This window comes from Cornus florida, unplaced genomic scaffold (assembly GCF_030987335.1).
Source record: "Cornus florida cultivar Cherokee Brave unplaced genomic scaffold, ASM3098733v1 CherokeeBrave_3.0.0_Hap2_Chr09, whole genome shotgun sequence".
NCBI classification, from domain to species: domain Eukaryota; kingdom Viridiplantae; phylum Streptophyta; class Magnoliopsida; order Cornales; family Cornaceae; genus Cornus; species Cornus florida.
This window is the reverse complement of record NW_026775579.1, coordinates 96,544,910-96,560,261: the sequence shown is the minus strand read 5'-3', so window position 1 is coordinate 96,560,261 and position 15,352 is coordinate 96,544,910. Positions and strand designations below refer to the sequence as shown.

At 35.2% G+C, this 15,352-nt stretch overlaps 2 protein-coding genes across 4 annotated transcripts; one reads left to right on the top strand and one right to left on the bottom strand.

The window, feature by feature from the left end:
• The first annotated feature begins 438 nt into the window (after positions 1-438).
• Positions 439-2,905, top strand: LOC132275452 (probable peroxidase 26). The gene is made up of 4 exons (XM_059776952.1): positions 439-776; positions 944-1,129; positions 1,363-1,522; positions 2,150-2,905. The coding sequence occupies exons 1-4, from the start codon at positions 519-521 to the stop codon at positions 2,587-2,589; spliced, it is 1,044 nt and encodes a 347-aa protein (XP_059632935.1). The 5' UTR covers positions 439-518; the 3' UTR covers positions 2,590-2,905.
• On the bottom strand, positions 2,746-13,944 carry LOC132275451 (uncharacterized). Of its 3 annotated transcripts, none has more exons than XM_059776951.1 (12): positions 13,766-13,944; positions 13,024-13,198; positions 11,741-11,839; positions 9,894-9,997; positions 8,445-9,253; positions 8,213-8,335; positions 8,003-8,091; positions 7,723-7,923; positions 6,377-6,796; positions 5,176-5,259; positions 4,792-5,018; positions 2,746-3,046 (listed from the first exon to the last, which is right to left on the bottom strand). In XM_059776951.1, the coding sequence occupies exons 2-11, from the start codon at positions 13,144-13,146 to the stop codon at positions 4,977-4,979; spliced, it is 2,094 nt and encodes a 697-aa protein (XP_059632934.1). In that variant the 5' UTR covers positions 13,147-13,198; positions 13,766-13,944; the 3' UTR covers positions 2,746-3,046; positions 4,792-4,976. The 3 variants fall into 3 exon arrangements, with proteins under 3 accessions (XP_059632934.1, XP_059632932.1, XP_059632933.1); XM_059776949.1 differs by having other exon boundaries at positions 13,012-13,198; positions 13,766-13,943; XM_059776950.1 differs by having other exon boundaries at positions 13,012-13,195; positions 13,766-13,943.
• Positions 13,945-15,352: the final 1,408 nt, after the last annotated feature.

Genomic DNA, 15,352 nt, shown 5'->3' with positions numbered 1-15,352 from the left:
CCATGCTGAGTGATGATCCGGTGAGCTAAAGCTCACTGAATTTATACCACATCCGGATTTTCAATATGTTGGTCTCTAACTCTATTCAAAGTCAAAGGTTTCAAGGATTGACGTGGTGATGCTAAAACGTAGCAATGGAGAATCAGACGGGTACGCGTATCTTGTCATGGACGCTTTGCGTTAGATGGCGTACAAGAATGTTTAAGGCCTCGGTGCATGTGAACACCACCCTGAAAAATCCTACACACGTGCCGTCACATTCGGACTAAAAACTTTTAAAACAAAAAACCAACTAAAAAAATATTAATTTTATAATTTCCAACTTGGCATTGTCGGTGAGTACTACGTGGATTGCTGCGATGTTCCAAGTCTATAAATAGCTGTGTATCCGAAGGCAGTAGTCACAATTACTACTGCTGTACCTTTCACCACCCAATCCCATACACAACAACATCATATAAGCAAGCTCTTATTAGTGCATCATATAGAGGAGGTTGGTTTATGTGTTTTTATTGAAGATGAGGAAAGAAAGGTGTTTGCTCCACCCTCTGCTAGCTCTTCTTGTGCTAATGAGCTGCTTGTGTATACGTTGTGTACAGGCTGCGGTGTCCCTACCGCCGGAGGACCGTCCTCTTGTCCGCCACTATTACAAGAAACATAACACGTGCAGCAGCGTAGAGGCATTCGTCCGCCACCAAGTGAAATTGCTCTGGGACAAAGACCAGACCATTACGCCAAAGCTGCTTCGGTTACTCTACTCAGATTGCATGCCCAATGTATGTTGTTTCCTCCTCCCTTGTGCTCCTCAATTCAACTATATATATATATATATATATTCAGAGCTTTTCTTTCTTTTTAGCTAGATTTCTTATAACCATATCATATCATATATAATAAGCATCTCTAATATTTTTACTTGCTAATTTCAACTTATGTGATATAGGGTTGTGAAGCATCCATCCTCCTTGACGGGCCACATTCGGAGAAAACTGCACCGCAAAATTCAGGGCTAGGAGGATTTGTTGTCATTGACAAAATCAAGACCGTCCTAGAAAATCGGACGGAGTGCAAGGGAGTTGTCTCCTGTGCTGACATTCTCAACCTCGCCACCAGGGACGCCCTTTTTTTTGTAATGCCTCCACCTCTCTCCTATGTTAATAATAAGCATTCACTATCACAATCAAAACACAGAAAGCTGGAAACAAAATGGGTTTTGTTTTCCTTTCTTTCTTTACTTTCTTGTCAATCAAACGCAAAACATTTTTCCTTTTCCTTTCCTTTCCTTTCCCTACAGTCGAACACTTCGATAAACATATTGCATTTCTAGCATTAGTAAGTGACACATTCAGATGAAACTTACAGGCAGGAGCACCATCGTATCCTGTTTTATTAGGAAGAAGAGATGGATTCGAGTCAAATTCAGCGGCAGTGGACCTCCCATCATCCTCCATTTCTTGGGAATCAGCACTGGCATACTTCAACTCCAAAAAATTAGATGTACAGGACATGGCTACACTCTTAGGTAAGCATCCAATTCCTCTGAATCCCAAATCTTCATCCAAAATGAGACATTTGAGCAGAATCACAACTTAAATTTACGTTCCATGACTTGAGATGCCATAACATTGTCTAAAGGTTTCAGCTAACCTAAGTGGTTAAGCCTGTCTCTTAGTAGTCTGATCAGAGACTTGAAATAGAATTCCAGCTTTCATCCAGGTTGGAGGTGAGAAGGTCAAAAGTTTGACATGTAGTTGGACCCCAAAATATTGACTTTATGCTAAATTTTACTCCGTATCAAGTAAGTGTTTAAAAGTACCCAAAATCCAAAACCAATTGAAAGCTAAAAAAAAACTTTAAAATTCAACTAGGTACTGCCTAAATTCACCAGTTTAAATTTTACTCACCTCAAAAGACAACTATTAATAACTGAGAAAAAGAAAATACACACCTCACCTCCTATTTTCCTTCTCTTTTCTCCCTTCCTCCAACTTTCCCGAAATGAATCACCCTTTTGGTTACTTAAGTTCGCCAGTCATCGTTGACAAAAATAAATTATTTAATATACTTGTCCTTTTCCTTTCCCCTCTGTAGTAATGCTTATTTCCTATAGCATTTCTAAAGAAAAATAAATATTTTTTGTGTGCTTCAGGAGCACACACAATGGGCAGAACACATTGTCGCTACATCTTAGACCGTCTGTACAATTTCAACAATACTGGAAAACCAGACCCCAGCATGAAGAAATCCTTCTTAGATGAAATGAGAAAGCAGTGCCCACCCAAAGTGAAGCAAGGCCAACATGACCCACTCGTCCTTCTTAACCCAAGAAACCCCAACTACAAGTTCAGCAATAGCTACTACTCTGTGGTACAAAATAATGAATCCGTTCTTGGAGTTGATCAGCAGCTACTGTATGGAGATGACACAAATCAATTAACCCAGGAATTCAATGTCAGTTTAGAAGACTTCCGCAAGGCATTTGCTTTATCAATAAACCGGATGGGAGGTCTTAAAGTTTTGACAGGGAACAATGGAGAGATACGCCGGAACTGCCGTTTTACAAATAAGAATAATCCCAACATTAAGTAAAGGGATTCAATGTGCTATATGAAGCTTTTTTAAGGAGAAGAGGCAAAATGGCTATTTGGATAAAACTGCTTTGTTGGGGTAAGGTGGGGAGCAATATCTTCATTTGGATAGTAAGTGTTTTCTGTTTCGAGAGGGAGGAACATGAAACTATAAATAAGGGCATGAATGAAAAATATATTTCTCTAAAAATAAGACTATAAACAAGTTCTTATACTATGACTTTTGTTATCAGAAGTTCAAACCAAAAACCTTCTATCCATTGACTCTGATTTTTTTTTTTTGCTTTTTTTCTTCTGAAGAATCACTTTGCACATAAGCAATCAAAATTGTTGATACATGATTAACTCTCCAAATATATAACTTGATAGAGAAATTTCGTGTTCCGCTAACCTGCAAGAAGCATCCATGATCAGAGCTGAGTGAAGCAAAGCAAACGTTCCACTTTTCACTTCTTTCACTGGCATTTAAGAAAAACAAAGACAAAGAAGAAGAATTAGGAAAGAAGGAACAACGAATGAGTGAGTGAATGAAAGGAAGAAAGAACAATGCAAACAATTGCATAATTTATGAGGTCCTTCAAAATTCAATTACTATATACCAAAAGTATGATACCAAATAAATGTGAATCCTGTCATGTTTATGGAATTTTAAAACCAATCGCAGAGTTTCATAGGTAAGCAGTGTCCTAATCTAAATCCTACAGAAAATGCAAGTGTAAAATCCACAGGAAACCCAGTTAAATGAAGTCAATTCTGTGGAATGTCCGAGTACCCCCCAAGTACATGCAGCAGTATGTTTAAAGGGTTATACAAAAATCAAGTGCAATTGCTGATAAAGCATATTAACTATTCTTAACTTTTTCTTCACAAGGAGATATTCTTTGCGTACAATTTTAAGCCAAAAATAATATGATGATAAAGTCTAGCTGCAATTCATATAAGAACAAGTAAACCTTAGTTGAATCCACAGGTCCAAAGAGATGCAAATTGAAGGATGTGCAACCGTGGTTTCCATGCTTAAGCCCCCTAGGCACACCAAGATTCTTCTTTCTTTTTTTAATTTGAACTTTTTCCCTTTTGATAAGTACATATTCTATTTTTATTCAAGAGAAACAACAAAAGACTATTCCTTTTGCATATATTAAAACGGGTTCTTAAAAAAATACTTTCTACTTTGAGAAGAATTATTCATAAGAAATACTGAGTCAGCATTTAAATATTAATACCACAAATGCTTTACAAATTTGTCATGGGCAGGAGTGCGACCTGTTCAAACTAGGGCAAACAACTGGAAGTTGGAACAGATTCTAAAGACGATCTGATAAAAGGATTTTAAAATAAGAACCATATTCCTTTCTTTAACTTTTCATGGAGGATAGATAACTGGTTTGAGTATCTCAATGTCAGGTTGCACACAAAAACTCCCCAGAATTTAGAGAGAACACAGCTGTATGTGAGTCTGCTCATAAAATTACCAGAATATCATAAATTTAGTCAGACTATTTCCTTTTATTTAAATTTATTCAGAATATAATAATAATGAAGTTTAACATATGCTAATAAAAAGTTATTTTTTTATTTTTGTCAACTTTGATAATATTGATATAAAATTTATATCACAAAGCTCACAGTTGACCCAGCAGCCAAAATGATGGCGGAGAACCAGACTCATCCTACACTGATCAAAATCCCATGTTCCGTAAGATTGGCTAACACCAATGCCTAAACCCATGGTAGGGAACTGTCTCATAAATGCAGAAATTTAGTTTAGAATGCTGCTTTAAGTCTAGATGCAATTAAAACCTATAAGGCATTGATAATAGTTATGCCATTGCTATGTGTTAGGCATTGTGAGATCTAGCCAAATACAAAACCAGTCTGGCAACACCAGCTTAGACAGAAAAATCAACGCTTCTTTACTTGAGCTTGATCCATGTTACTTAACATAATTTTACATGGAATTCAAACCAGAATATATGTATTAGTTATTTCAGTATAAACCATATAACAGGGAGAGCCAATTCTGTAACTTACCAAACACAAAAAAAAAAAAAAAAAAAAAAAAAAAAAAAAAAAAAAAAAAAAAGGAGATAGAATTAATTCCATGTCAGCCCAATGTCAAATTTGCTAAATGTAGACCAAACACTTGTGTCAGGTTATCTCGTTGTGATTTTAAAGGAAAGAAGAACTAGGCAAAAATTACCTTGCCTTAGTAGTGGAGGATATTTTGAGGTACAAACGGCAGCAGCAGTCTGCTGTAAACTCCTCTTACATAGAAGATTTAATATCAAATTTTGTAACGCCATACTCTATCTTGAAACTCAGATTATTGCCTCAACTCAAAGTGCCATTCCTGAGCTTTAGGTATATATGGTAAACAGAACAACCCTAGACACCGTTCTGAGCTGCTGGGCTCCTGCTCTTGATCAGCTGGTTCCAACAGACAGGATTTTCAGAAAGGGTATAAACTATTACTGTTTTCAGTGAAAATGTAAGAAACATCATGCAAGAAGACAAAGCAAAGGTACTGAAATTACAACAAAAGCAGGTTAAGAAATGAAAGGTAAAGCAATAAAATGTTCCAGACCTTGTAGAAGTACTTCTTCCGAAGTTTAATGGCATTGCGTATGCATCTCTTAACCTTGATCTTGAGCATTCTATCATTAAATATCTGCAAACATAATGAACATTAATGACTACTCAGAACTATTCACAAAAGGAACCACACCCCACAAAAATTTGAACACATAAAAATTCATTCCTGTTTTAAGGGAGAGAAAAAGAGAGAGCATAAATGCATATTGAAGCCATGAAAATTGTCACATGAGCTTTACCAACAGAAAAAATTAGATAAATATAAAACTCTAAAATCAGAAGAGCATTAAAGCGCTGAAACATTAAAGGTTTATCTCATGAAGAAAACAGAAAATGTAAAAAAAAAAAAAAAAAAAAAACCATGCCGATGAACAAAGCTTGGACACACAGTGGCACACAAAAATAATGGCAAAAAGTGCTGCCTCTGGGTACTTGTAACTATGTGCATCTATAAACCTGGTACAGCCTAACTCCATGTTGGTTTCAGTCAAGTCAAAGCACGTGATTTTTGCATAGACTTTAATGCCAAAAAAATACAAGAAACATAACCTTAATAATGAGCTATAGCAAAAAAGAATGCATTAAAAAATGATGTCCAGAAAAGTTCATGAGCAAATCTTTCATCAAAATGAAAAAACTCCTCAATCTTGATTTCCAATATAATAGTTCTTGATCAAGAACTCTAGACAAACGAATGCATTTAAGTAGAATGCTTTCAGACCAAGTAGTTTATGGATAAATATTCATCTAAATAACCACTTAACTGGAAGTGATAGGCCAAAATTTGCACAGAAATTTTATCCTAACCCTGTAACCATTATATAGTTAAATGTGAAAATTTTATCCTAACCTTGTTACATCTAACTATGAGACATGGCATGCAGTCTATGTTCTACTGAATAAACTGATCAGTAAACAAGAAAATCCATGAAGCATGAGTTATGATCATGCCAGATGCATTTTTGTTAAACAAACTACTGTCCAAAATTCTCGTAACAAACAATTAGAATGAATCATATTAAAACTTTCAAATCAACTTTTTGGACCCTGGACTATCAATGTTCTAAACTACGCAAAAGCACAAATTAGCAAATGATTATCAGCCAAGAATGAGGACAAAAATTACTATACATTTATATGAACCACTGTGACAGTTTATGTGAAAAGCTCAAAACTCAGTATAATACACCTGCCTTTATCAGATCATCGATCGAATGGGTTTCTCTAATGATTTTTTGACGGTTGATGATAAGAATCGCCGCTACACAAAACACAGGTAATTCATCATCACCATTCCTTGTTGATGAAACTACAGTGCAGATCTGCATGTGATCATTTTTTGACCAGAAATTCCTTGTCAAGCCACAAAAGGGATGGGTATGGGTTGATGCTGATTTCATTCCATTGTTGTCAGAACTGGATTGTTCTACATTTCCACGTTTTGATTGTATAGCACCCTTTGAACTACTGTGATTATTCTCAATGACCTCTTCTCCCATCTCCATTCCTGATACTGAACCAGATTCTCTGGGAAGCTGTACAACCAATGGTTCCGGGCAAATCTCCTCCAAATCAGAGGCCACAGATTCATCAAAATCAGCGGCCCACATCATCTGCCGAGAGAGTGAAAGAAAAGAAAAATAACAAGATATTCAATAATTGAAATTAATACGTCAATATTGAGTAAAATCAGGATCAATTTTTTACGCGATGAAAAGTAATATCCAAATCAAATATTTCAGGAGTTAGTAGGATTAGAACATCTAGATACTACTTAACTTTGCAATTTGATACTTTTCCGCATAAACTATTGTTATTAAGTACACGGGCAATCAATTGTTATCAACTACAATTTAGGCAATCAATGTTCCTTGGACCTCAATCAACTCAAACCAAGATCAATTACATCAAAGTGAAGATGATGAAGGCAAGTGAATTCTACCCAGCTCACAACTGATTAGCTAAATCAACACGTCTCCTCCCTACCCCCTACATGGGAACTTGTGTAAATAATAATTCAATACATATGCCTGCCCACTACACTGTCAAAGGATATATTTTAGGTGCACAGCAAAGGACATGTTCAAGTTCATTATAGCATATAAATATGACAACTATCTACACAATTACATAAGGGATTTTGCTTATTCTTTTTTATTATTATTTTGTGTGGGGATTATTGTTGTTGTTGGGGGGGGTGGGGGTGGGATTAATCTCCTTCAAGAGGTGGCAGCCCCAATGCAACATGCCTATTTTAATCCGTAAGAAAAACCCTGTAAGACTAGCCTCAAGGGTGGGAAATTGGGAATCAAACTCAAGACCTCCACTTTATAAGTGTAGTTCTTATTCCTTTGTGTTTTTACCAAAGTTCCCCCTCCCCACCTTTATTGTCAATCTACCAAGTGCTTGAGGCTCAACTGAGAGTCCAGAGCACATTTTTCATTAATCATTTACTAGATATATCATGCCATGACTGATACACCAAATTTGTATCACAACAAACTAAATCTAGTCAGGAAGAATAACTACAAGCACAAACCTCCCACATACAGAGAGCTTCGTTGAAAGACAACTCCCGACGGAAGAGTACCAACAGCATCCGGAAGGCAAAATGAAGGCTCTCAGCACCTATATGTGACAGGTGAGCAAACATTTCCCTATCTGTGAGTTCTAGGATATGCCACAGTGCTTGCAACTGCTTCATCACGCCAGTTGGTCCTTCCATTTGAAAATTCTCACGCTGGAGAGTTTGTATAGTATATGTAAGAGAAAGAATATAAAGTTATTCAGCTAAAGGAATCTCCCAAGTCTGAAAATACCATTCTCCTCAGAAGCATTTCGAAGCACCAAAATGCATCAGCATTATCCTCAAAGAGAACAACAAAGGGAGACAGCAAATCGCTCATACCTAATAACAAACTTCCAGTTACAATATGCAGCAGTGATGACTAAAGCTGATATTACAAAATCATTCAGAGTGAATGAGAAAAATAACAGGAAAAATGTTCAAACAAAGACAAATCCACAACCTTGGCAGTATCCTGTCGCAGGATCAACCCAAGCATAAACAGCAAGAATATCTGACATTCGAGCTAAGTTTTTTGTATCTTCATAGAATTCAAGATGACTATCTGTTCTAACCACATCAACAACTGAAATAAACAGGTTCTGTCAGACGAAAAGAATATAAGGATATTGAGAAAAAGCATAAACGGAAAATCACTGCTTTTTAAAAGAATTGACAAATACATAATTATTTACCTATCCGGTGCAGTGTCCAAAGCCACTCAGATACTCTGTCCTCACTAGTGGCCCCTCCTTGAGACGTGGTTGCTTTTATTACTGGTGTTTCCGGTACATCTGATATTCTTAATCTGTTCACTATATCTGTTTTGTATTCCTGATTGTTGGATGAAGATACTGGTTCATGCACATCAGGATGAACCAATTCAATTTCAGAGTTCATAGGATGTGAGGCATTATTAGATGGTGAACCATTTGATTCCACAACTAAATCTATATTGTTATTGATTTGAAAACTGTGCATACGCTCATCTTCGAATCTCAATTTACGTCGTGTAGAATGTCTATTATCATGCAACTCACATTCCTTCCCATCATCGCCACACTTCTCAAACAAATCTGTAACAGGTAATGGAGGAAAATCAAAATAATTTTCAGTTACATATTGTGATCCACGCTCTTCACTCCCACGTTTTGGGGAACTGCAGTTGTATGGACCAGAAGCAGGTAGAAAACAAGAAGAATCATATGCTGCACTATCTGCACTTCTCCTCAAGCTGTTAAGGTCATCTGAATCACTAGAGCTTTCCCTTTGGCATGTGTATGACATATCTGTACAATTTTTATCCAAATTACAGTTATTTACTAAATTGTTAGTATTATCATCAGACGCTTGTCTTCTTTCGACTACAGCTTCCCTTCCCCCATCATCTCTGGACATTGTCCTCATATCCATAACTTTGGACCCCACAACATAGGCAAGGGAACCAGTTCCTATGCTTGAATGCATCATTTGACATTGCTTGATAAGATCCCTGTAACGTTCTCTGCAATAAAGGTTTCATAGGCTCTTAAGTAATTACAATCCATCATTTGGCATTGCTTGTTGTGCATTTCCTAAATTAAGAACAATTTTCCAGCAAGTCCTTCAAGTTAGTCCCTTAAGAATCTTATACCCACTAACATGTTTGCTGTAGTGTAATGCATGGCAAGCGACAAAAAAATAAAAAACATCTCTATAACTGCACCATCACATATAATCCGTATACAGAGGAACATAAAAATTTGATAGCAATAAAATCATTAATCTCTTGGGACAAAAAATGATGGTCTTTGATGTCAAAACTCCCACAAATGGAACTTTTTAAAATAAAACCAGGAGTGAATCACAGATTTAATACACAATATGCCCTTCTTTTTTCTTTTTCTTTTTTTTTTGATAAGTAAGAACAACATGCCCTTAATTTAACTGACTTTTAGCAACACAAAACTCTATACAACACCACTCTCTCCCATTTCTAAAGCCCTTATATACATGAATAAGACATGGAGTACCATTAGACATGAACAGATTCAGATGACAGAAAGAAAGAAAATGGCAAATTGACAAGTAGAACAGTTGAAAAATTAGAGTTGGAAGATAATATATCCACATAGAAATATAGTAGACGTTGAAGGGGCCTATACCTCCGGGCGGTCCTCAATTGCCTTCGGTACTCTGCAGTGCTGCTCAAAGCATAACAACCCAGAAGAAATTCCCAAACTTCAGGCCTTATAGATGGATCCACTCCCTACCATACAATAATTAAGTGCATTCTAGTTATAAATAAGTCAAAAAAAATTATTAAGCCTCTTTTAAGAAGGAACACCCACTCACAGACATTCCAATCGACGAACTATAAATAGATAAATTAGTTAGGAAGTTTAACCGAAAGATAAATAGAACTATGTATAAGAAACTAAGAATTATGAAACAGAACTATCAGCACCCAAACATGTTATAAGAACAACCGTGAACCACCTAGATCAGAAATATAATCTACACAAACAAAACATTTACACTGTTACCATATAATAACACCCAGAAGATAGCTATAACAGATATCAGCTCTAAACTCCCTATGTTACAATATGTGATGAAAAGACGCACATTTGCATAGACAGCACTTAATCAATTGGTTGATTTCTGCAAAACCTGTGGATGCATGTACACAAATTTAACAAAATTCAAGTCCTTCAAATACGATTGGTACATAAATGCATATGTAAATCCACAGTTTTTTTTTTTTTTTTCCCAGTAAATGTAAATCCACGGTTGCTTCAACAGGAACTCAAAAAAAAAAAAAATATTAGGAGTTGCATTTTACAAAAATAAAAGCACTGGGCAAGGCATTTAGCTCCCATCAAGGCAAGCCATAAGCCTCAAGGCAAAAGAGGATAAGCCTTTTGATTCTTGATTATTCCATCTATTGAAATGTATAAACAATAAAACATAATCTGACATAGATAACATGAAATAAGAATATAACGAGTATTTGTCTATACCATCATCATCATCCTTGCCTTAATCCCACATGAGTATTTGTCTATGCATTTTAAGATATAATAGAAGTCTAGAACATATTATAACATTAATAGCAGTAATATTCTAACATTGGTCATTTAATGTGTGCCCTGATGCAACAATAAGGTTGCTCCATCACGACCTGGAGTTCACAAGTTTGAAACAGGGAATAGCCTAGCCTCTCCACATGCGGAGGTAGGGTTGTGTGCATCTTACTCTCCCCAGATCCCGCAGTGGCAGGAATCCCAAGCACTAGACTGCCCTTTTGTTTATGCAAAGACAGTACATAAAATTATAAAAAAAGGCAAAACATGGTTCAGTCAAGAAATATGTACCAATAAATAGCAAAACAAAGTCGTTGATCACTTCAATAATTAAAGGATGAGAACTATAACTACAGTCACATTTAGAAAAAGGAACATTGTTGATCACTTTAATTATGGGTACTTGTTCCAATCACTTTAGTAATTTGTTAATTGTATGTCAGTGTAAAATCCAGATCAGCATTTTAGTTTAAAAAACTCTCATTGGTCATTTAAATCTTTTCAAGCAGTGATTTATCAAAAAAAAAATCTTTTCAAGCAGTGAAGCACAGGTCTAACAACAAAGCTTTTAGGGCCATCAAAATCCCTTGACAAACTTAAAACATAAAATTCAATGTGATGTTCAAAGAGATTGTTCCCAAATTACTTCTAGCACAGAAAAGGGTTTGGGTTTTATTGTGACTGCAAATTATGCAAGGAGGCCACCTTTGCAATTTAGGAAGTCTGATGCTCCAACAAAATTGGCATCATGCTTCCTTACTGTGGAAACTTATATAAGCTAAATAAATGGAAAATGTGCACCTTAAAAAAATTGCAGACTCACCCCACCAAAAAAAAAAAAGAGCCATCAATAAAATGCAATTACACCCGCAAGAAACTACCTACATATGGAGTTTAAGAAATATGACAGCAATGAAGCAACTTACCCCTAGAACAATCAATTTCAGCGCTTTCTGAAAACTAAAGACCTTCCCGTCGCTATCAAAGGTCGACTGCCACTTGTCTGGCTTAAGCATTTTGCTTATCTGCGTTATCAAAAACAGTAGCAATAAATCACTACGTTTTCAATGATAAGGTAAAAATTATTTAGTATTCTAATTACTAAAAAAAAAATTTAGTGCAACTGTGCAAAATGGAAATACAAAATGACATCTGTACATCGCAATCAAATTACTAGAAACCAATTTAGAGAAGTACATACATAGCCCTTTTGAGAATTACTCAAAAGTTAATCTACCAATACTGACGAAAATAAAGCGCTTTCCAGAATTCCCGAAAATCCTTCCCCATGTTCCTTCCATAAGAACACAGCAAAATCTATATCTCATTCAGCCTGAAGGGGGCAATAGTTCAGATGTGTGGCAATTTTTCACAAACTCAAAAATCATCTAAGCAGTTAGCAGCAGCGATTTACATGTTCCCCTCATCAACCCCCCTCTACTTTCTACCCAATGCCCCTGTTTATCTGGCCTGTGCTTTGATTGTAGTAATTCTATGCATGCCCCAAATCCTACCACCCTTCATATTAAACAGTCATCTTCACCTCTCCACCTCTGATCAAATAAACAAGTAAATAGATCTACAAAATAATAGTAAAGGATAGATGAAAACTTCATAATTAAATCCCACAAATCAACATAGGCCCCCCACCTTCCCAAAAGACATAGATAAAGCCTCTAACTAGAGTTCAATTTTTTACAGTATCGGGTATAGACTGAACTTTCGAGATATAAATAGCTAAACATAGAGACGCTGAGACAATTCAATGTTCGATAAAGATACAAGGTGCCCAAGTGGGGTCTCTTCATAACAGAACAAACAGTAATGATGCCATTGTTTAGATCAATTTCCAGTAATCATATATTAATGTGGCATGTATATGCAACGTGCATGAGATGACAACAAAAACTTCAAAAGGTAAAATTGCCTGCATTTCATGATTTATTTATTTATTATTATTATTATTATTATTTTCTGTCAAGTATTGCCATAATCTCATAAAGAAATGGTCTTTCTTTAGAACTTAGTAAACTAGTCGTTGCATAATTGCTTTGTGCGATACAAATACTAGTCACTACCAATATATAACAGCCAATGTAGAGCTATAAGTTATAACAACTATTACTGATCCATTGCAGGGGAAATAAATGAGTTCATCAGGGATCGTATAGCTATAAGATTTCAATCGGGATCTTACAGCTATAACAACCTTTATAGGTGATTGATGAAGACAAGGCTCCCCGATGTCCCGAACAATAGAACTGACTAGCTGTAGATTCACTGTGCCAGCCTTTCCACAAATCCATTGCTTGTCGTCGCCGTCAAAAGACATCACCAGTCCCTCCCTTTCTATCTCTTTCCAGTTTTCAACTCCTCAACCTCTACTGTCATCGACAATCAACCAATTCAGAAATTTACTAAATGTAGTGCAAATACAAGCGTTTGATCACAAAATTAAATCATAAAAAATCCAACATTATGAAAAAGTGAAAAGAAAAAAAAAAATTTGAAACTTCAAATTTTAATTACAAGTTAAATACTTAATCTTAAAAAGTGGATAATTGCACATAAATTCAATAATTTGAGAACTACGTCAGAAAGTCATAGATAAATTCATCTCTCTCCATCTAAAAGTTCTCTCTTATTTCAATATCTCTATATAAACTGTCGTTTATCTCTCTAATATAAAAATAAAGAAAAAAAAACGTCCTGATTGAGTTCCAATTTTTGCTGAATGATAAAACAGATCTAATTACGAACCCAAAAAAAAAAAAAAATTCCAATTGAAACCCAGACAGTACTGAAAATCGAAAGGAATGAATCAATAAACGAACCATGGTCTAATAATGATCTGAACTCAAATCAGATGTAACAATGATATGAAGATTATATGTATATGAATGTGTTTATATCGACAGACAGAGAGCAAAAGAGAGAGGGGAGAGAATGACCTGACAAATGGTGGTGGTGGTGGTGGTTGTGGTGGAAATAATGATGAGATCTCTGATTTTCAGAGATCGGTTGACGAGCTCTGTCGCCATTAACAGAGACCGTTTCTTCTTTCTCTTTCGTTCGCCTGGAATTTGTTAATGTTTCTTCATTATTTCCTCTCCTATGAGAAATTTAATACTACGTGGTATTATAAGTATATAATAAAATATGATTAAATGCAATATCTCTGTCACTCTGTGTCATAAATATTTTGCATAATACCCTCAAAGTTAATTGATACTGTATTTAAAATGAGTTAAAGGCTTAAATATTAAAATAGGATTGACTCAGCAAGCCCAAAATGAGCAGCCCAAAACAAAGCCCAAAGACTTACATATTAACAAAACAAAGACAAATTTAAAATAGACCAAAACAATAAGAAAATAAAGATATGGTAATATGCAAGTTTATTGAAGTTTTGGCATAAGATAGGAGTAACTGACGAAACAGGAAACATATTCACCTCAAAGAGAGGAGATTATTTCCGTTTTATCTTTAAAAGTTAGAACAAAGATTTGTTAAGTTGTGTTTTGTAGTGACATTTTTGAGTGAAGGATCTTCCAAATCATTCTAACATAGAAAGAATGATTTGTTGATTGTTTTTCTGTGCACCCATATAATGTAATTTAAGGCGACGTGTGTTTTGTAGTGACATTTTGAAGTGAAGGGCCTTCCAAATCATTCTAGAAAGAATGATTTGTTAATTGTTTTTATGTGCACCCATATAATGTAATTTACACTTAAAGTGTGTTAGGCAACGTGAAAATGGAAACCGTGGAATTTGAAAAAATTTTGATTTAATTTTTTTAATTACAATTTTTTTTTCAAATTTACTAATTTTACTTCTAAGGCTCTAATTACACGTAGCCCGAACATACCCTTATAGTTTTTCACATGATAGTCTTGACTGAGTCAATCTGGCTCTACATAGAATCCTCTCTACTTTTTGTAATTATCCACAAAGTTCTCAACATATTTAGGATTAAACTTGGTTTGAAATAATTTCAATCAAAAATTAATTAAGATTAGACTTGAGTATGAATGGAGATGTCACCAACCCAAGCCCAAGTCAAACACATTATTATATGTATTTCAAATCATGATTATTTTTTTGCTTTTCAAAATAGAAAGTTTAGTGTTGAAATTAGTACACTAAGTACCTTGAATGTTTGAGTTTCTTACCAAAATAAAACAAAAAAATCATCGTCTTCTAATCTTCTTTTTCTGTTTGAATATTAATTTGAAGCAGCCTCTTGCCAAAAAAAAATTTTGGAGTAGTGTTTTCATTTCTTTATCCAAAGCCGCCACTTGAATGAATTTGTAGGTAAGTTGAGCACCAACATCACCCACCATTAAAATCCCTCTCTTTCTTCGTATATTTTGCATTGTGTCATCCATTTACACCCCCACCTTGTTCATTTAGTGCTTTAATTTAATATAGTACCTCTTTACTTCTTACGGAATTCTGATTTCACTCCTCGTTAGTTTGAAAAGTTTAAATACTATAGATATTTTTTAAAAAAATGGAGAGTTTTAGAAGGACAATT

What these genes read in the sequence shown, in the direction of transcription:
- LOC132275451 (XM_059776949.1), bottom strand. Translation starts at nt 13,146, where the DNA reads ATGTCTTTTGACGGCGACGACAAGCAATGGATTTGTGGAAAGGCTGGC. An exon ending in TGAAATTGATTGTTCTAGGG is followed by an intron (nt 9,998 to 11,740) that starts GTAAGTTGCTTC and finishes ATTGTATGGTAG; the next exon opens with GGAGTGGATCCATCTATAAG. An exon ending in GGAAGAAGTACTTCTACAAG is followed by an intron (nt 5,019 to 5,175) that starts GTCTGGAACATT and finishes TGTTGGAACCAG; the next exon opens with CTGATCAAGAGCAGGAGCCC.
- LOC132275452 (XM_059776952.1), top strand. Translation starts at nt 519, where the DNA reads ATGAGGAAAGAAAGGTGTTTGCTCCACCCTCTGCTAGCTCTTCTTGTG. An exon ending in ACTCAGATTGCATGCCCAAT is followed by an intron (nt 777 to 943) that starts GTATGTTGTTTC and finishes TATGTGATATAG; the next exon opens with GGTTGTGAAGCATCCATCCT. An exon ending in GGACATGGCTACACTCTTAG is followed by an intron (nt 1,523 to 2,149) that starts GTAAGCATCCAA and finishes TGTGTGCTTCAG; the next exon opens with GAGCACACACAATGGGCAGA.